The sequence below is a fragment of the Temnothorax americanus genome, unplaced genomic scaffold (assembly GCF_048541705.1).
Source record: "Temnothorax americanus isolate GAGA-0224 unplaced genomic scaffold, ASM4854170v1 Scaffold36, whole genome shotgun sequence".
NCBI classification, from domain to species: Eukaryota; Metazoa; Arthropoda; class Insecta; order Hymenoptera; family Formicidae; genus Temnothorax; species Temnothorax americanus.
Genome location: NW_027509505.1, coordinates 70,538 through 92,921, shown reverse-complemented (window position 1 = coordinate 92,921; position 22,384 = coordinate 70,538). Strand labels below are relative to the sequence as shown.

Here is a 22,384-nt window from a genome sequence, read left to right as displayed (position 1 = left end):
GGAATTTTACGACACATTATAAAAATATCGGATTTGATATTGTACAGAAACGTGAGGAGGCAACTCGTAATAAAAGCACTGTAATAAAAATTTATCTTCACTTGTTCGGCAATAAAAAAATTTATTTTATCCGAAAGATATTAGGAAGGTAAAGATATATATAAACAACAGACTGAGACTCAATTCACCCCCACAGAACTCTCAAATTAATTCGCCAGTCACACAGATTACTTCTGGCTCATCTCCCAACAACTCTTGATGGCGTCTGGCTTCAGGAGAACACCTAGAATCACGTCTGACGACTAATCGTACTCCTCATTTATTGCCATCTTGCAATTCATTGCGGGCAACCGTTTGTGAATAATTATCTCGAATCCACAGTGATAATGCAGACGCATCAAAATTACACGGAACATTAAACGCATGACGCAAGAGGGAGGCACAAAGGGTGTCGTGTTCACGCATCGTCTGCAACGATTATGCAGACTCGATGTATAATAGACGCGAACAATGTTGAGCGTGTAAAAAGATTTTTTTTTACGACCCGAAATTAACACATAAGATGGTCTTTCTAGTTTCTTTCTTTCCTCTTGCGCGGAATATATTTCTGTGTGTTCTTACATGTGTTCAGACAACGCCGCCCTATTTACAGAGGCGATTTTAAGAGAGAGAGGGTATCCCAGATACATATCCCGTTATAATTAAGATTATTGATGCAACAATAAAGGTGCTCGCGACGCAACGGATACGGACTATAATGATAATTTACGACGGGCGAATCGGGTATTACTATACGTATACGTATCCACATGCGGAAGCGGAAGTTTAAGATAAATCGCGGTGAGCTGTGGGATGATTAGGCGAACGTGGGATTAGGTTGCCACGCAGCGCGGGTCTACAACTTGGCCGCTAGCACAGTTAGGCGCACACCATGCTATTATCGTCACACATACAGCTCGACATATCATTCGCAGAAATCGCATATGCATACCTACACGTACACGGTGTCCATGTTATACCACAGAGTTACACATATACACACGTTAGATACATATAGACACACCGGGCGAAATGCCTCTGGTTACCTGCGGCCATTTCCAGTTTTCGACTGACGTCGAAACACTTATGGGAATTTACTCGCGTATTACCTCACGAGGAATCGATTAATTCAATTAATTATTATCGACATTATCGTCAATCCTTCGAAATTCGCGTGCAGAACTTTTTCTGTAAAATCCGGTCTATTAGAGTTATTTTTTATTATATAAAATTATTTGTCCATTCATAATTACCTTGTATACCCTAACGAAATCAACATTATTATAATCACTCTTGATAATGCATACATATATTCACATAAATCACGGCTGTATTCATACATATCGTAAGAAATCCGGAATTTCGACGGACTTCGTTAAGTTCCATTGTTTCAATCTAAACTTAGCTTACAGTATATTTTTTATGCGTATGCACTTGTTCGCGTACTCAGCAGGTTGATGGGGGTACCGGGACACAGCGCAGAATTGGCTTTTATGCAAAAGCACGTGCACATCGCATGCATACGTAAACGGTATATGGACGTTTCCTGGACCAGCCTTCTTCCTAGGGGTGTATTAGCGTTCCCTTGTAACTTGCCCCATTTCCATTTCCATTAATCACCGACATGCGCGCACTTTCGTACATATGTGACAATCGGATCCATTCATTTCCCGAATATGGGGACCCACGGGAAATCTATTCCAATGACTCGTAACTTTTATACGCAACGCGACTGTACAATCAACTTCCAATCGCGACGTTTTCTCTCTCCTTGAGAGTCGCATAAAAGCGTAGTTTTGCATGCTCAAGTATTTTCGTTGGCTAATGGCTCGTCGTAGCGTTTCCCTTGAATTCGTAAGTGAGCCACGCCCGCTATTATCGGAATCTTTACGTAGAAGCGAAAATGAACTGGTCGCGTTTCTCACATGACGTATTTTATTCCCGTTAAATTGCAAAAATTACAAAGCCTGCCGAAATTCCGACGTTTTATCATCGCAAATCATCAACGTCCACTAAGTATATTATGCCGAAGTGATATTTGCAAGTATTACGTATCGCTCAAATCACACATGTCACCACGTATTACATATTTACATATCACACGCATTAGATGTTGATCTTTCCTATAGAGTATATCTCTATAATGAGTTTCCTAATTAATTGACGACGTGATAAGTGGGTGAAACGAGAGAGAAATTACCGCAATATTATAGAACTGGTAATATCTAACAATCTCATTTGCCGACTGTATAGTTGACATACACGTAGGAATAATTTGCGCAAATCAGTAAAAGGAGTTTCTCTTTCATACATATTTTCGTGAGGTACACGCGTTGGCCGCGGATAAAACCCAAGATACGGAGCACAGAGCGGAGAGCTTTATCGTGAGTGTGTCTTCTCGTCGAGACGAGACGACGGCGAAGTTTCGCATAAATTTTTCCGCGACCCCGATCCAGTTCGATGCCAAGAAGAACAGTTTGCTCGTGAAAATAGTGCGATCTGGCTTTCAGCCGATGGCTGTCGAGATACTCGACGTCATACAGTCTACTGAAAACTGAAAGAATCATTCGACATGTAATTACGTTGCCCCCGACGTTTCAATTTCGCAAATCACAGAGTCTCGACGAGTAGGCAGCCCCCTTAAAATCGCACCTGCATATCATCCGATATCGTTTCATTAAATGTCATATCATTAACAGGAGGGGCGGGCGCGAAGGTGCTCCCCTTCGTCGATCGATGTAGTACAGCGAAGGTTTCTTAAGGCTTATCAACTTAGCGAATAGCACCGTCAATTGACGACTAGTGTCTAAGCGAATTAAAGTAAAATACATTGTTAAGGCCTAATAGATAAAGGAAAAACTTGTTAGAGAGTAATGAGATAACACAGATGCAGATACACATACAGACACAATTACATACGCGGTTAGGTTTTTGTTGTTAATTGTGTGTAAACGCTTGCCATAATTATATTCGCGAAGCGATACCTATATTCTGTATAGACATATATCTACTATTGAGTTGTATGTATGTTTCCTTGCCTTTGAGCGTGTCTCCAAGTATTATCTACATTTTCATCCCTTATTATTTATCGACTGTCACCGTGTCTATCGGGAACAAATAAATTAATTCCGATACCGCGCAAATATCCGCATGTTGACAAAAATTATGTCACGTAACATCGGAAATGTCGCATCTAATTTCGCTACGGGGCGAAAATTTATGAGTCGACCAGGTCTAATTAGCCGTTGTGCAGCGTAATTCCATATATACATTATGAATAATTAATCTGCGTATCGTTTCGCTGGCAGAAAATGTCATTTTACGCCACAAATGTGCAGCGTGAATTTTCGGACCACCGACAAAACCGATTCCCGCTTTGTGAGATGACAGAGATTATTTGCGTGACCTCTTTCGTACGAAATTTTACGGCTACATGATTATTCTTTCATTTTTATGTCGTACTATTGTATGACACTTCTGCCGCAGCATTTTTGAATTATTTCTTTTTCGATCCAAACGTAATCCTTACTGTCAATTAAAACGTTATTCTCATCCAACGAATTCGTTACGAATGCAAATTCATATATGAGCGCATTGCGCATTGCGCATTGCGATAATGAGAATTAACGCTTCATGCTTTATTTGTGCATTCTCTCTAACGAGACGCTCTCAAAGGCCACCATTTCGTGATTAAACGTGAAAATGAAACGAATATTATGCTCCAATGTTATCTAAGCTTTTTAAGCGATCAGAGAAAAAAAACCCCTTTCCGCGAAACTGTTTTTGAAAGAAAGAGAGAACGAGAACGAGCGATAGAGTGGGAGAAAAAGAGTGAAAGAGCGACAAATACGTGAGTGAGAAATTTTAATTTGAGAGAATGAAGAAGAGAAACTGAGTGCGGAAGTAACGAGAGAGTGGGGGAGAAAGAGACAGCGTTAAAAGACGAAATACCTGCGGCTCTAACTCTAAATACTTATTACACTTGTTATGCTATCGATAAGTTTATATTATATCTCTATCGTGACAGAATTTACGACGTATTGTACGTGATATTATATTTATACGGGCTGTTACACACTCTATCTCCGAAACTTCCATTTCGTCGCGCGGCCGAGCGAACGTGGGTTAGTACGCGACGAGCGCAGGAGAGCAAAAACGAAGGTGGGAGGAAGAGGGAAAGACAGATGCTCGAGAAAATGAAAGAAGCGTGAACAGCATCCAACATATCAGTTGCTGATACACACATATATATATATATCCCTTCTCTTCGGCGGCAGGTATCGATTAGTCCTCGAGATTTTCGCGACTCGGAGAGCCGAATCCTTATTGAGAAAAATCGTTACTATGACGGGAACCACAGTTAAGACCGAGAGGAGCCTGATGCGAAGAGGACCAGTATGGAGGAGGGTCAGGACCTCGGGACTAGTGAAGGCACGAAAACTTGGACCAACAGAATTTATCGCGAGTCCACCGTACGAACGATCGAACATTATCCGACCAGCTGCGACAGACGACAAAATGCCGGTGCTTCTTCGAGGTCACCGGCGGGCCGAAGGTTGATTAATGGCGACAAGCGAGACGAGAATGGGTTCGACCTGTCCGACGAACGAGAAAGGGATTAAACGGAAGGTGGTGGTTCGTAGTTGGATTGTGTGTGTGAGAGAGAGAGAGAGGCAGAGACAGATAGTACGTTTACATCGATGCAATCGACGGAGAGATTTGCGATGCGAGAAACAATAGATGGGCGAGGAGGAAAATGCAGCTGCGAGTGCGAAGACGGACGAAGCGACCCCAGTGGTACCGGGTGAAGGAAATCCTGAATCTAAATCAAGCAGTCGGGAGAAGAAAGGGAGGGTGAAGAAGTCGACTCTCCGCAACCGGAGGGACGGAGGTTTTTCAAAATCATGCGCGAATAATAGCCCTCTCCCTTTCATCTATTCTCCCGATCGACGCAGCTATTTCATAATGTTTCCCCATGTCATCTAACGATTTCGTCTGTGTCCATCTCATTTTCCTCCATTCGTAATTTCTCCCTTAGATGACAAAACGATTCAGAATGAGACAGAGCATTGTGCGTGCGCGCGCGGCCACGGAAATCAAAGAGAGAAATTCATCTTGCGGTATTGTAATATCTAACCGAAGCCGAGCCGTTATTATTGTAGAATATCTGTCGCTTTGAGCACGAAGAGAATGAGAATTTCCAAAATCGATCGCGCTTCGTATCATCGTTATTCTTGCTCGCGTCATTCCGTGGCCGCGCGTCCTTTATCTAAGACTGTAATTATGCGAAAATGAAAAAAAAATGACCCTGCGCCACATATTGCGTTCACGAGATCGGCATCGCGCGCCCTCCATTTCGTTTTTTGAACTGTTATTACCGAGCTTGTTTTTAATAAACTTGTTTTTTTGTTTGTTAGAACGGCAGCGGACCGGGCGGCGAATCCGGTGGACGAACAAACGGGTGAGTACATTTCCGTCATTTCCTCAATTAAGCTTTTAATCCTATAATTATTATACTCATACCGGATCAATTTTAATTTGAAATGCATACAGATTTCATATATATCTGCGAAGCATCATTGCAGTTTTAAAACCGTGTCATTGTGGTATCTTTACCCACATAATAATATTATATAATATATAAAATTCACACATGTATATGTAATTCCTTTTCCTCATCGCATTTTTATTTAATCAAATATGAAGTATAAAAAATAAATTTTGTACATAAAAAAACGGATAAATATCTATATCGATTTTCTTGAGGGATGACTCAACACATGTCAATCATTTTTATGTGTCAAATGGAAGATGGGATATGAACACATTGATAAAATTTCTTTCGATTCACGGTTACACATCAGTATTTCCAATAAATTTCCATTTTGAATCGCATGAGTGCGGTAATGTACTTCACGGTGTCATTATTCGACATATAAAAAAAAATGAACCACGTAAGTGGCTCTTAGATCTCAGGAAAACCCAGATGCTCGCTATACTTTTGCTGTCATTTTTCTAAAAATCGAGATCTTTGTAACAGCGTTACCTATATTTTATAGATTATTATATCGGACAGATACTTAACGTGTCATTTTTAATGAGTTCTTGCAAAATCAGATTTAATTTTATAAAATGTATCGTTAAGTTGATGTCAAATAAGTTTACGGCTTATCCTATTTCGTACATTTTATCGCGATATTTCTCGAGATATAGAAACTTATAAATAATTTGCCAGGAATAAAAAAACCGCGTGAAAATCGATGAAAAATTCCTAATATAATTTTATTCTTACGATAATGCAGTGAAGAACAGATTTAAACTCACAGAAACTTGGATTTTCTAAAAACTTTCTAACGAGCACGAAATTTCCATTGTGCTTCCAGGAGATTTTCGAACATCCTGATATGCACGAAGAGATCTCTAGACTAGAACTATATGGCTAACTTAAACCTGCAGTTTGATTTGAAAGTTCAGTTCATTTCCAATTCACATGGAATCGATCTTAGATTCAACTTGCAAACGCTTTGTCGATGCTCACTTTTTTTATCTATACTATTCAAACATTTGAATTTTCAATTTTTAAAACTTATTATATTTATATTTAAAAATTATACTTGCAAAAAACATAGTTCGAACAAATATAATCTCATAATAAGTACTAATAGCACGCGATTATAAGTATTAATAATAACGAATTAAAAAGATATATAAAAAACTAAATATATTATATATATATATATATATATATATATATATATAAAACTGCAAGTTTAGCACAAACTGTTCAAGCAGGAGATGGACGCAATCTCAGACTCGTGCTGATGCAGCTTCCGAAATCTTTTCTGTTCCAGACATCCAAGCGACAATCCCTTCTACAGCACCATCGACAGCATGCCGGACATTCGACCGCGCCGGAAGTCGATACCGTTGGTTTCCGAGCTGGTAGGTAGCCGATTGCCCATTAACACCGTGCCGTCATTGTCTCCGCGATATCTATACATATGTATAAGTACACCGTGTACACACATACATATATGTACATTGCCTGGACCGTGTCCATACATATATATTCGTCGGAAATAATTATCCGATCCGACGAAACGTTCTCGTTGTTGTCGCCATTGTTATATCGATGTCGTCGTCATCGTCGTCGTTCTCTTTGACCGTGGTCGTTGAGATCTACTTCTAATGCTAGCTAAAAAACGCAGTCTTCTCCACAGCACCGGATTTGACCTCCTCTCGATCTCCGTGGCCGATTATGCGGCCAGCTGAGTTTAATTAATTCGCTTAACTAGCTCGAGGCTATCTCTTGATACGCGCTGGCATTTTAGAATTTTAACGCGTGGCCCCTTTGGTACGTTTTGTGTTCTGCGTTTGCACCGGCAGACTGAAACAGAGCTATGGAATTAATTACTGCGGATGTGTGCAGCGTGTGCACAGTGTTGGCGATGCCCACGCGAAATACGTGATCGAGCCCACCGAACGACAGCGTATAAATTATAACCGTAAAAGTTTCCCGATGCGGTACAGACACGGGAATTTTTAAAAATTAACATGCCTTTTTTAGATAGCATTATTTCCACGGAATATTTTATATATTTACACGTATATCCAGTTTACACGTATAAACCGCCATGAGGAAACCAGGGGTGAGATATTATTGGCGAACGTGGTAAATCCATTTGCGAGATGCGCCGGTTCGAGGGTCGACGTGGTGACATATAAAATATGAACCGATATTCGACAACCGATCAATCGGGCGGCTCGTGCGGTCGATTATGCTAATACGCTTGCCGATACGTATACTCAACGACCACGGGCGACATCGTCGCTTCGCGTTCTATTTATTTTTGCCGCGGCGCGTTTCCAAGGAAAAAGCTGCGCCAGGGCCAACTTCGCGTTCTCTCCCTCTGTCAACTTCTTTTATGAATATATTAGTGAACGCAGCGGAAAATTATAACTGAAAGTTATATACCTGGAGCTTAATTAGTTTGTCATCCAACGGCTACGGCTGAAACGCAACGGCTACGTTCTCTCGATTACAAAACAGCCATCGCTTCTTCTCTAACTTCATTTCCATCTCGCGAGACGACGGCGACGACGATGACTTAAAATACCTTCGTCGCGAGATCTAATTTTGTGTATCATGCACGACGCATCCGAGGATCTGTCGTAAAACGAAAGCCAAAAGAATTAAAAGACATGAAAGACGTTTCCCTTTAAATTTCAAGACGATGCGGAAGATCTTCCGATGCGGTTCGTAACAAACGTGTACCTCGTCGTGACCTAATTGCGTGTTTTACGTTTCAGTGTTACCGTCGTTTTCTGCGACGAATCGAATCGCTAATTTTTCTAAAAGCCATCGCAAAGCGCCAACGAGCAAATCTAACGAAATATTTCCTCTCACGTGTCATTCCCTTTTTTCCCCTGAAATTCCCAAATAAAAAAGACATTACGTTTCATAGTCCGATAATTACGCTACCCATTAATGTCCTAAATATATCCGTGAATATAAACAAGTGAATAAAATAAAATTCATTTATTCGTCAAATAGGAATAATACGGCTGAGAGGTTTTAATTATTATTTCAACAAAACTTAACAAATATAATCGCGCCAATGACGATTAAGCCTGCAATCGATCAAAGCATTCCCGCAGACTTTAAATTCGCAATTCGCTGATGCGGCTTGTATACTCGTGCCTTTATCTTCAATCGGTCGATCGAAAATACTAGGAAACTCGCGATTTGAAATTCGGATAAGTCATCAATATATTCGCAACGATTTATTCCGCTGGCCGTATAAACAGTATGCGGAATAAAGACAAGTAGTCGCGAATCCTTTTAAGTAAATCACTCGGGATTGTGTTTTTCAACCAATAAATTGGTAAAAATAGCCAATCGAATTTTATTTAAAAAAGAAGAGAAAGAAGATGAGTAGTTTATAAAGCGCGGAGATATTCTGCACGCTTGCTGCAGCTCGATTATTGCATACACGATAATGACGCGCGTCTTTCCCGGGAAAACCTCTTTGCATAGAAAGCCGTTCGGAATCGGCGTTAAACTGTAAATCCCATATATCTGATTCACACGTAGGGGTCACCTGTGATCGGTAAACGATCACTCAAAGAAGAGTGACGCACGTGCTCGAAATCATAATAAATATATATCTTGTCTACGTCATGGATGCCATTGCAGGGTAAAAGGCTCGCGTGTGCAACTAGTGCGTGATGCTTTAAATGAAATTCTTAAGTAGTTTATCGATCGCGCTCCGGAGAAAAGCGCCTAGCAGGGATAAGTGTGTCGCGGAAAACGTGATTTAATTTAACACTGGGAAAGTGAAGCGTTGGCAACAAAATGTAATTTTCATCAGAGCAAAATAATAGAAAATTAGGTTTTTCAGTTAATCCGTATGATAGATTTAACGCGTCCCATTTTGAAAATTGTAGACTCGAGATTACTTAAGTACCTTGATTACATTTTCCTATGAATTCAGTGTAAAAAAAAGCAGATTCACCAATTCTACCCTTCCCCTTGCAGGTAGCATATTGCACTCCGGTCCCGAATATAAATATCCTCGATCACCTTTAGATCCCGGTATCCGATGTCTGTCTTCCTGTATGTTTGTCTCCCTGTTTAATGTTAACGGTTTACATATAATTGTTGTGCATATCTCATCTAATCCTGAAATCCTGAAGTCTCGCGACGTGAAATATATTTTCATGCGGTATCGTCACATGAATAAACATGTCCTGGCAGTCCACAAAAAGCGTGAAAAGATTACTGGGTCACAACCGCAAAAACGTTTGCGTTATTCGCCAGAAAAAATTGCAATAGCATTGGCGAACCACGCATCGCCTGCATCGGTCGTCGAACGAACGAAATTGACTGACCACGTGTAAAACGCGATTATCGCCCAGTAATTTCGGTCGTTTAAATTCACCACGGAGATATAAATTTCTAAAATTACAAAATATTTGTCATTGTCGAAACTTGATGTAACATCTTTATTGCAAGAAAATTAAATTATTTTTCATGTTTTTTTATATCACGCAATTATCTCTTCGTAATGAATCAATCCTAATTAACAATCCGTTAACATCGTCTTTGTGCCTCTCTTGTGTCTAACTTTTAAAACATCTATATCTATATCGTAATTTAACAAAAAAAAAGAAGGAATTGCAAGTGATACACGTACTAATCGGCATATAATGCTATTTTCTTTGTTTGTTCTCTGTGGCGCCCGTTGTTGTATCCACCTGAACACCTGAAAAAAACAAAACCACTCACTGAAAAAAACCTCTCAAAAAATCTCAAAAACTCTACCTCCAGGTCTTGAAGGTACTAATTAAATGCCTCCTTAGCCAAGTCAATTAAAAGCTTGTTCGAATGTTTGCATGTAAATTTTTAATTCGTCTTTATTCTCACTATAGCTGTGTATACTGTTACTTTTTCTTTGATTTGTTCTACGCGATTTACATTTCTCTCTTAAGTTACTTGCTCTCGGCTGTTTTTTTTTCTTTTCTAATTCGTTACGACGTCTTTTTTTCTGCTGATTACTTGCTGTAAAGGGAATGTGCATGCTTCCCTCGCTGCGAATCGTTGAAAGTCGCGAACTTCTCGATGGAATAGAGTCAGCGGTGTAGAAACTTCTTGATTACATCTCTAATTTAATATAACATCGTTACATGTGTACCGACTCGTTAGTAAATAGATACCGGAGTAATTTCGTTATCTGCGAAACACGCAATTCCTATCTCCCGCGTATATAAAATATCGAATGCGAGAAAACAGCATATTAAGTCTCCAGCGACTCGTTAAATTGAACGCGGTACGTGTAGTCGGAGAGACAAGAGATGTTTATACTTCAACGAGACGCATTATCATTGTGCTTTTTTTGATGGCTTACTCGTAACTTCGTGTTTCGCATGCGAATGTACGGTTACTTCAATTAGGACATCAATAAAAATGAAGCACGACGCGGATGTGCGATCTAGCGATCCGAAGGAACTTTTCTCGTATAATCATCTGTTTCGCGTGCATTCAAATTTGATCTATGTGATCATCGAGTAATTTCCAATCTATCGACAAAGAAAACGATTAATTTTGTTTTATCTTATAACAGTTATGATGTCTCTCGCCTGCATGCAGAAATGTTCGAGCATCAATATATCGCATGAGTGTCTTAGTAGCTATAGATACGTGTTACGAATAGTTATAAAAATATCACATGTAGTCGTAAGTTTCGATCAGGAAATTTAAACGTTTTAACGGAAGTTTTCTTTGAGATTCGCCGATTCTCTTCCTCTCACTCCTTCGTTTCTACCTCTCGACGAGAGGAAACGAGAAAAGCGAAGCGAAGGAGATGACCCGATAACATCGTTAAGAAAAATGATATCGCGCGGAATTCTCACACGAGACAGAATTAAATTGCCTCGGTGCTCCTCTTCCCGTGCCGCGTCGCAGCATCCCTCGTCCGATCGAGGGACGCGTTAGAAAAACAATGTCGCGTCGGCATACGTGGATTATGGCCGATAAAAGTGATATTAGCATGTACTTATGGAATTAAATGTCCGGTTGTCGGGATCAAACAATAGCGCGTGCACGGTTCGCGGGGCTCCGTGTATAATTAATATCTTAATTAAAATCTATGCTAACCACATATCCTATCGCACACCATACCTACCAGACGTCTATAAGCTAATTAGATCAGATTTTTTTTTCTCCGTAGAGATTCACCTACGCTCTATCTCTATTTCTCTCTTTCACACTCTTTGTCTCTCTCTCTTTCTCTCTTTCACTCTCGTCTTCTACCGTTATTCTACCAACTGATTTACATATCTCCTAGGATTTCCGCTTAATTCGCTTCGTGATTCTTGCCTTTCACCTTCTCACTATCGCTGTCTTCGTTCTAATTTCGATATTAGATACAGTACACACACATGTATATACGTAACCAATCGTATATGCAAATCTACGCCACGTTGAAACTGCACTCGACCTTATTAAACAGGGTTCAGGCCTTTGATTAGCCTTCAGTACAATTTCCGCCATGGGTCTCGGTATACGGTAGCATATAATCCAGACCATCAAGTTGGATCTTACTACCAGTTTTAATACTTGCAATCTTGTTTGTTGACCGTCGCTGCATTAATTTTCTCCATGCACGCGACTACGCGCAAAGATAATCGGACAGATATTATATTAATCCACAAACGTTTGCACGAGTGAATACGCTGCTCTGACGTTTCGTCATACAGCATGCTCAAACTCGCGGTCAGTAGATACTTATTAAATTTTCAGCATTTCAAAAACGCGTGTGTTTGTCGAGATATGTATAAATGTCAAAGTCCGGTTACATAAAAAAAAAATTACTACTATATATTAAATATAGAGTAGGTACTAAAAGGAAAGCGCTTTCCATAACATCTGCGAAAAAATCTCTCAGCACAATTTTTTACAAGCGTTCGATGTGTATATATAACTCACACTTATACTCACTTCATAAAACTTGTAAATAAAAATTTAACTTTATCGATATTTCACTTGGCATGTAATATCACCGCTTCTTTTACGTCACAAGACTTTTACGTCACAAGATTTCCCTTCGGCTTTGGATTTATTTCTATCTCGCAAGTTTTTACATTACTACGGTAGTTGCAATTTAATCTCGATGTTAAGTTGCTTCCTTTGGAAATGTACTCACATTTGATTGATTAATATTAAATATTTCGAGATATATATATCTTGTCACCATCATTATTGGAGTTTTTCTCGTCGTTCTAAGAAACGTTTCCATGTCGTTGTAACGTTATTTTTATTGTGACTCGTAAACAGCCACGTTTTTTTATCTCGATGTCGAAAAATATCTGTAAATAACACTTTTCGAAGAATTTTTCTTCGTGTTTCCACATTTATTTACATATACGTCTCTTCACGTCTCTCGATTTATTTTATTAATGCTTTTCTTTAATATTTTTCTCTCTTTTTTTCTCTATCTCTATCTCTTTTTCTCTCTTTCTTTCAGTTTTTTCAGTCCCAGGACTATCATTTATGCGATAGAGAGACTGGAAGATACCAGGCATTATTATTCCATTATCAGATGCACATTAATTCTTGTCTTTTCTCAGACTATGGCAGCGACGAAGAGGAACGCTGGTCTCACATCCGCCGTACCTCGAGCGACGCTGAACGACGAAGAGCTGGTAAGGACTTGCCCTTTAGTCATTATACTTCGTCATCGCGTCACCAGTTTATGAACCGAGAGAAACATGCTTGCTCTGAAAGAGAAGAGTTGTTAGCTACCACCGCGTCGTCCGCGTCATCCTGCTGATATTTAAGTTCTCTCTACAAGTGAAATAACGACTAAGCTCTCTTCCAGCAACATTTTTCAAGGTTGCCACTGGTTGATGCGATATACCGCATTAATTAGTGCCACATAAATCACAAAGCGAAGCTTAATTACTTTCTTTCTACGTGACGTACTCCATTCGGAAACCTTTGCGCAATGGGTAAGGGATGAGGGAAAAGTTTTGAAAGCAAAGTTCTAAAAGCGAAAGTAGAAAAGGACGTTTAGCTTCTAGCTTGTGAGACCGAGATATTAAGGCGGAAAGTAATAGCAGAAGAAATACGGAGACAGGCGTTAGGGAGGAATTAGATCGTACATCATTTAATTTTAAGCTTCGATACCGGTGAGAGACCGGCGCCGAAGGAGTTTAACTTAACCGTTGGAGTCTCTTTTCTTTTCATACGAAACGTGCTGCATTTTATTTTCATTTCCACGTTATTTTCTTTCACGTAAATGTGCGATCTAGCCTGTTTTCGTTTTGAATCTCCTTATTTTCTATTTGACTCCTCTCCTCGCACCGTGTTACTTTGGAGCAACACGTAGCGACCTAGTGTAAAATACATTAGCGGCTAGAGTCGTGATACGCGATACGCATCGCGTACGTGCCGAAGAAATACATGCATATGTATGCATTAGGTGAGAAAATAGTGGTCGGACCACGCGTACATATACAGGACGTCCATAGAAGAGCCTACATAGTCCACATAGGGATATCACGACGCGGGATACCGTATCAGAGAGAAATAGCTAGGCTAGTGCTTGGAGTTTCCGATTTCTGTGACGTTGGATGTTCTTCGTATATCGAATACTTAGGTGTCCTTTCCAGATCACTTTGACACGCGCGCAATATTCGATAACGAAATATCGAAGCTCTTCTCAGATATGTGATTTATTAAAACACCTCGAATTACCGTGGAAAGTTACCGAGTGTAACAAGTTGATACGAAGTTGCAATTTAATTATACTGCACAGTTCGTTAGGCGTACGATTTAGGTACTCGCAGGCTTTGCTAACAAACGCGAAAAAGTTTAAATTGAAAAATGCTTTCGACATTGTGCCGATCGTCTGAAAGATATCCAAGTAATTCGTTGAAAGGTAATTCAGCCATTCGCGCACATATACGTTCTTACGTCGGGATGAAGATATACGGAATTTGAAAAATTCATGCACCGAGGAACATCCCGAGTTCACACGTTAGTACCATGTGCTTAGCGGATCGATGTATTTATATCCTTCTTCTCTCGCTAGATAATCTACTGATATCCAGAAAATGTCGCTCGCTCTAAAACTTGTCCGCGTACAGGACTTTGCAAGAAAAAAAATGTATTATATTTTCGAGTAAGTCGCAAAACGAGATAAAGCGTGAAAATTCCAGATGTCCGATATGAAACGTGATGATCCCCTTAGAATCGAGAAGCTGGCGTACGTGTGCTCGCGAATCTCTCTTAGGTAATCCTATCCCACAAGCATGAAAAAAAGATACCCCGAAGAGAAAGAAAATCGATATAGAGGTGCTCTTGAAAAATCTATAAAACCAGAACGACGGGAGAGTTATTCTGTTTTCGAGAGGCACGTGCAAATAGGAACCTAAAACAGTTTCTTGGCGCATCCAATTCGCCTTTATCGGAACCATACGCGGGCTTACCTTCGTGAAACCTATATGGTTTGCGTGCACATGATTATGTAACTAGAACCCACAAAGGCACTTCAGTTAATAACTGAATCCATGAGGGAGTTTTTGCGAGAGAGATCGAACGGACAAAAAAACGGACAAAATGCTAATCCTTCGGTATTCCGCTTATAATTTGAAACGCAAATTTTACATTGAAGAAAATGTACTTTGAAGATCGACAAGGGAGTAACGCGAAGCAAGAGTAATAAATGAACATAATTGCTCTCTTAAAAGGTCATGATAAAACTGTCTCATTTCTTCAATTAGAAATAGCCCCGCTAATATAATTTCCGATCTATTATTGCACAATTGTTCGATCGATTGTTCATACACGGGTAATAGAATTTTATATTACATTAATGGAGACACGACCGCGACGGTCACAGCGCTTCATCCGCTGTGAACATCAGGAATTCACGGTATTTCTCATCCTCTATTCGCGACAAACAGAATGTTCGCGGAACGATCTTTAAAGTTCGATAAACGATGTAAAACATTCCGCAAAATTGGAAATTTTGAGCGTGTCAGGAAGCACCGACTCTTCGAAGGATTAGCAATTCACGATAATGTCCAACGAATCGTTTAAATCACTCAAAAGTCGTAAACCTTTACGAATGGAGAACCGAGTGGTAGAAAAACGAATGTTTACATAAAACGCCTACCTATCTCTTTTCCGACTTGTCTTTCTCTCTTTCTCTTTATTTCTTAACGTAACGGCGATGCAATCGCACCATGAAACACCCGCAGAAGATGCACGTGTACAAAAAAACTCTGCAAGCGATGATCTACCCTATATCATCGACCACTCCTCACAACTTCGTCACTTGGACGGCCACGTCGCCAACGTACTGCTACGAGTGCGAGGGTCTTCTCTGGGGCATTGCTCGACAGGGAGTTCGATGTATGGAGTGCGGTGTCAAATGTCACGAAAAGTGCAAGGACCTCCTAAACGCCGATTGCTTGCAGAGTGAGTAACGCCAATCTATATTTTGCTTTCCAAGCGCAATTTCCGTGCCCATGCACGAAATATTATTATCGCGAAAGACAATATGTAGAATTAATCGTTTATTTCACTTCGGTTAATTGGCATTATTAATTAAAGCATCTCGAAATTGATAATTGTCATGATCACACATTGGGGATTTGTCGGCGGAAATTACAAATGTGTTTTGAAGATTCGGAAACGCCGAGATTACAACAAAATTGCCTTTTTTTCAGCGTAATTAAAAACTTCGGGCTTATTTATTAACGTCTGGGCAATAGTAAAATCGATTGTCCTTCGACGGAGTAATAAGAATCAAGCGAAATCGAGAAAAGTTTTGCGATTCGTTAAACAGAGATTAGAGCGAATGAATAAGTCTGAGCGGACATAAATGCAGCAGTTTAAATTACTCTTTGCTGTCGCTACTCACGCGAATTAATTATTAATTTGCCGTGTAAGACGCTTCGACCTCCGTTCGTTGCTTTTTGCAATTTATACTAGTGCTATTTCCGTCGTCGACCGGTGTCTTGTCAATAAACGGATATTATTCTTGTATTCCGTATAAAATCGATCCGTAACGGGGATAACCGAACGATTGTCAAACCGCGCAATTGAATTTCACGGATTGGCCGTCGCGCGGAAAAATCATTTTTACGTAAGCGCAATACGCTTGCGAAGCCATTTTCGCATTTTGCCTCGATAAAAGTATCCGCAACGACGCGGCGAATTTTATAAACCAATCTCCAATGTTCGGAAATCGGGAAGTAATGACACTTTTAACGTCGTCGCGTCGGCCCGTCCATCAGACTTTCAATTTGATTCCAGTGATCTTTTCGTTCTCTATAGATGTCCCTTTCGCCTGAATACCATTCGCTATCGATTCGTACTAGCACTCCCAGACTAATGATTCTCACTCCTTTCCCCTCTGACTCTGTCTTCGATAAAGTTTCTTTTCTTGATCGGACAGTCCACGATTAATTTACAGCCTCTCCGCCTCTGATTCGCGGCACGACGGTTTGCCTCGTAATTCCGTTCTCAATTAATTCTCCCTCATCCGCTGCTGTCCGTTGTAATTCCAATGTACCGGGTGTTTTGCGTCACGTCCTGTACTATCGTTTATCCTTACTTCCTTTTCCCTCGCCGTATACAATCGCTATCCGGCTGTGCAACAGGATTTTCAGTGTAATAATAATTAAAATTGACGATATCGATAGCTACGGAAAGCAGCTTCGATGCGTATACCTTCGTGCGAAAATTTGAAACGTGATCGACACCGGGTAAATTGCATGCGAAATGTATCGCTATCGCGTCATCGTTCTTGCATCTATAATGTAATTTATCTGTAATCTATCTGACGTCCAACGATTATATGTAATCAAAATTGACGTGAATATTATGTGATACGCAGAACGCATGGTCATCTATCACGATCTGTACGCGATGTCATATTTTCCAGTTCGTATGTAATTTTGCGCAACGCAATACCGACCTTTACACGGTCATTATCAGCATCGTGTTCGGATGATACTAAAGAACGAAAAAACCTGTGTTGGTGTTATTCAATCACTATATCGATGATACGAATTATGATTTTCACGATATATAAAATTTTATCTCGGGGAAAAACACTATTTTTTTTGCCAGCGTTTTATCGTTTGACGCATTGAAAAACAGCGCGGCATGCGCACCGAATCGCGCAATAAATCTTCTTTACGTGTAACACACGTTTCCATCTCACTTGCTCTCTGCCGGGAATAAAAACGTTTTTATCGATACCGGTATGACATCGAGATTGAAAATTAATCTGTAAACGAGTAATCAGATTTAAAACGTTTGACCGAAAATCTGTTCGGTAATGCATCTTTAATGACCTGGCTAAATAACAATATGCAAAATATACGCGAATCTCGAATATATAATCTGTATTTCGTTATTCCGTTCTCATAGGGGCGGCTGAGAAGAGCTCGAAGCACGGCGCTGAGGATAAGGCGATTAGCATAATCACGGCGATGAAAGAGAGAATGAAGCAAAGAGAACGAGAGAAACCGGAGATCTTCGAGTTGATTCGGTGAGTATCCGCTTTCTGCGCTCGCTTCTTTTTTTTCTTTTCTTCTTTTCCTCGCAGCAGAAGCCAATCCAACGACAACCGTACTGTCGATCGATAGACAGTTCGGTTCGAGGAGGAATGGTGTCGATCGATGCACCGATCGATCCCGATGCGATTTATTGGTCGTCTGTCACCACTGCTCGTCATTTTTCAGCAGGTTCTCGCCGTCGGTGAATAATAGCGCGGCTCGTGCATTGTAAATAAAAGTCTCGTAAGGGGACGTATTTAAAGTCGCCTGTGATTGTACTTTTTCTTTTAATGGATAAAAAGCTATTCCCGACTGTGCATTAATTAGTCCGCCCGCGCCGCAACAACCCATTTGAAACTCGCTCCACCCGAGACTCGTCTCGCCCTTTGCGCGAGCGGATTGCAAATGGTTGTTCCGCGAATAAATCTCCACAGTCGAGCCGGATCTATTTCACGACCTCAAACATAGGAAATCGTTAAAGGCCATATAAACATCGTTCGGACGAATATTAATGCGTCACGACACACCCCCGGCCGGGGTAGCATATTGTGTGAATGTTCGTGAATAATGCCTTACGATAAGCGCGGCGAACACGGTTCGTGTTTCAGACTTCGGAAGTTATCTCCTTGTTATCTTGGTGAATTTGTGTGTATTCGTTTCACATCGCACCGTTTCCGTTACCGCAAACATATCATACACGTGACCGATATTCTCTTCAATTTTTCTGTTCGAAACTGTCCAAAAAGCATTTATAGAAGAAAGCTTCTTCAACGCGTCATATATTATAGTTAACTACAAATCTCTCAAAATTGTTACGTGATAGAGCAATTTAGCAAACGGGATATAAAAATTTTATATATATTATATATATTTTTATTATATATTTGTAATTTATATATATTTATTAATTAAAAGTTAAGTAAATTTTAAGTTAAATACTGCATGCCCAACGATTTTAGTCTAATAATGTAATACTGAGATATGATAATTTCCGCAATATTATTGATTTAAGGGGAAGACAAAATCCGCTTCGTTCAATAAACGTGTTATTTTCATGCAATCAAATAAGCTGTCAGAATTAAACTCACAAATTAATATTTGCCGCTCAATAATCGGCACTGACACACAAGTACACGTACATTCATGATATTATTTCAGTTCGAAGTTCGAACTCTGAATTGTACTGCGTCTGAGAGACCACAAGCTAAAAATTTTTTGTGTATTCTTTGAATTTCAACTGTAATCCAGTGAGATATTGCTAATTAAATTTAAATGTTTATTTAAATAAATTCTGATTTGCCTTTACGAAAATATAATGAAGTCAGGCGACGAGTGATCGTTTTCAAGTACCATAACCGGTCTATTTGCGGTAAATTATAAATGGATAACGCACGCGGCTTAGGCACGTCAGCATCGTCATAATAACCGTCTAATCGCATTTGCGCACCTTGCGTCAATCCGTCGCATATCTGTCATAATTAATTAAGCGGCGAGCTATTCGAGATATCTCCGCTGCTCGCGCCACATTTCAATCTTATTACCCTAGTATCGGCTTGTTATCGCGACTATTATAAATATCGACGGCGCGACAGACATGGTGGAGCACGCCGCGATTGCGTAAAAGCCATCGCGATAAAAGCCAGTTCGGCAGGCAGTCGGCTAATGAAAATCAACGTTAATTAATATCGCTTGCGCGATCTGCATTGCGAGGGGCCCAATAATCGCGCCGATAAACCGGCCAATCGATATTTGTTCAATTAGTCATGTAATTAGCATATTAGAGGGATTTTTGAAGCGCAAACTACGTTTATACATGCAGTTTTTAATGAAGCAGTGAGTTGCCTTAGGAGGGAATATTATTTTTCTGAATTACTTGAAATCAACTCAACCTAAATTTCAAACGTTAAAATTAGCAAAGATTATAAATTTATCAGTAAACGTATAAATTAATCAGTGCGCATTAATACTCACACAGATATTTTTCTCATTTTTGCCGAGCATTAGTAATTTAGATTGTCGGTAATTAGTACGTGCGAAATTAGTGGAACAGCTGCAGCGACCGTTATTACGTGTCGAGGAAAGCGGCAATCGCTTCTGCAAGAAATACTGCAACGCAGAATGTCGTGCCCCGCAATATGGTTATATGTATTACTGAAAATTAATTTAATATCCCAGGCGACAATAATTAGTTGTCAATTAAGAATGCTTGTACCCAGCGGCAATAGACTGGGATTAATCTATAATTAAATGAAACGCGAATATACGGCGATGCAGTGGCGACAGTAATAGGCAGGGCAGATTGTAAGGGAGAACGAAGCTAAAGCGAAATCTTTACCGTCACTAGGCTCGATCTCGTCTTCTCTGAAGGATATAATCGTGAACGTATCCGAACGTAAATATGACCGCCGACACCGATACCGTGCTTTCGTCAGCGATTTGATCGATGACCAGTCGCCTCAGAAGATTATTTTGTTTGGCACGCGTACTAAAAATTTCCGTTGCCGAAACGCTCGATTATCGCCGTTTTCGTTTTATTCGGGATCGTCGGAAAAATTTAGCAAGAAACAGCGCCGTCTGAATGAACAGTTGACCCTACAAAGAGAATTCTCAAGCTGTCACGTAGGGATTTGCTGCTAACAGCCCCATGCAAACGTGTTCTGTTTCACGGAACGCTAACTGTAAAAGCGAGCGCAGTTTTCACCCGTTTGCAAAAGAATGGCTAAATTCGCGTGCCGGTTGAAATTCCGTTTGCGCCGTCGCGCCTTTTTTCCTTCTTTTTTCGAATTTCTATACTCACTATTGCAGAGCGAAATAATCTTTCGTGGAAAATTCGCGGCAAAAGAGCGATTTTAGGTGAAGGTAATCTCGGAATAAAGATATATTTCACGAGAGAAGCAGATAGGACGAGATCGCGGCCGTTGGCACAGCTTATGTGAAAGAGAGTCTCGTCGGAGTTTAGGTCAGTCTTCGGGGTCGACGAAAAGGCGCACGCGGGTCACATGATGGCGGTGGAGCAGTCAGTTTTGGACGGTACCAGCAAGTGGTCGGCGAAGATCGCTATTACAGGTTTGTTGGCCAGCTCGTGCTCGCCGATTTCTAAACTGGTCTTGTGCACTCTCCGTACCCCACGCGACGAGCGTGTCATCAGTATGGTGTCCATCCCGATACAATATGTGTGTGCTGCAGTATGCCTATACGTATTTTGATCTGTACAGTGCGAGTCTCATCGTTGCCTCCCGTATACATATACATAATGCGTGTACGCACAAGATTTACCTTGATTATACTTCTTATCATTGTTATTATTGCCAATTGGCTCTTGGTGGCTGCCGCGCGTGTAGCTGTGTGTTGTATTGATTGTGCCATAAACCGTACCGATATTGAGTAACAATCACTGTCCTACATGTAATCCCATTCCTATATGTAATTCCGTTCGTAAAGCCGTTCGATCATCGAGCAATAATGTGGGTAATAAAGGGAACCGCTTCACGTTGGAGCTATAAATTACTATTTAAAACTTAGCTTTTGCCTTATATTTTCTCTTTTTTCTTTAACTTCTTTAAAAGCTGAGTGTATATCTATATTCAACATTGACTGCGTCACAAAGAGCGTACTCTCACGATGGACGAACTACATCCATTCCCTCCTTAGAAACACCTTGACTTACATACCCTCGCAACTATTTCCACCTAACCAGTGCAGATTATGGTATGTGTGCGCGTGTACGCTATGCTGCTGTTATGCGTGTATGTGCTGGCGTTTTTTTTATGATCTAATACATTTGTCCGCTGGATGTAACGCCGATACAGCGCGCTGACCGTTAGTTTACAACACTCGATTTGTAATTGGGCATTACCTGGGATTCCCCTCTTTTCTCCCCCCCCTGCCGCAGCGTTTCCTTCTTTTTACCTTCAAAGGGTACTTCCCTTCGCTCCAATTTCACGCCAATCCCCGCTGCTCCGCCCGCGCCGTGGCAACTGGTCCGCTTCAACGAGATCGACGAAATCGAGTTTGCAGTCAGTTCTCTCCTCGTTCGCGCGCTCAACGCGCTATTTGCAATAGCCTCTTTTCCCCGGTAACGAGTGGAGTTTCGTGTTCCATCGGCGAAATGAAATCTCTCGCAGTCGGCTCGAGCGCGCGAATTTTCCTCCAGAAACAACGTCTCAATTACTACCGTTCGGTGGAAGTATCTTCGGAAATCCTTGAAACGCATCCACGGGCCGCTCATTATTTCTCGTTAACGAAATCACATTAACCAGGTCACCGTACA

At 40.6% G+C, this 22,384-nt stretch overlaps 1 protein-coding gene across 6 annotated transcripts in view; it reads left to right on the top strand.

The window, feature by feature from the left end:
• Unc-13 (protein unc13 homolog) overlaps positions 1 to 22,384 on the top strand; it is a 92,180-nt gene that overhangs the window by 46,153 nt on the left and 23,643 nt on the right. For 4 of the 6 annotated variants that reach the window (XM_077414301.1, XM_077414298.1, XM_077414295.1 and 1 more), the window contains 6 exons: positions 5,457 to 5,500; positions 6,891 to 6,981; positions 13,168 to 13,242; positions 15,805 to 16,024; positions 17,987 to 18,107; positions 21,074 to 21,180. In XM_077414301.1, the coding sequence (XP_077270427.1) occupies positions 5,457 to 5,500; positions 6,891 to 6,981; positions 13,168 to 13,242; positions 15,805 to 16,024; positions 17,987 to 18,107; positions 21,074 to 21,180 (658 nt within the window). The remainder of the gene's footprint in view (positions 1 to 5,456; positions 5,501 to 6,890; positions 6,982 to 13,167; positions 13,243 to 15,804; positions 16,025 to 17,986; positions 18,108 to 21,073; positions 21,181 to 22,384) is intronic. The other 2 variants (XM_077414297.1, XM_077414300.1) reach the window with 1 other exon arrangement.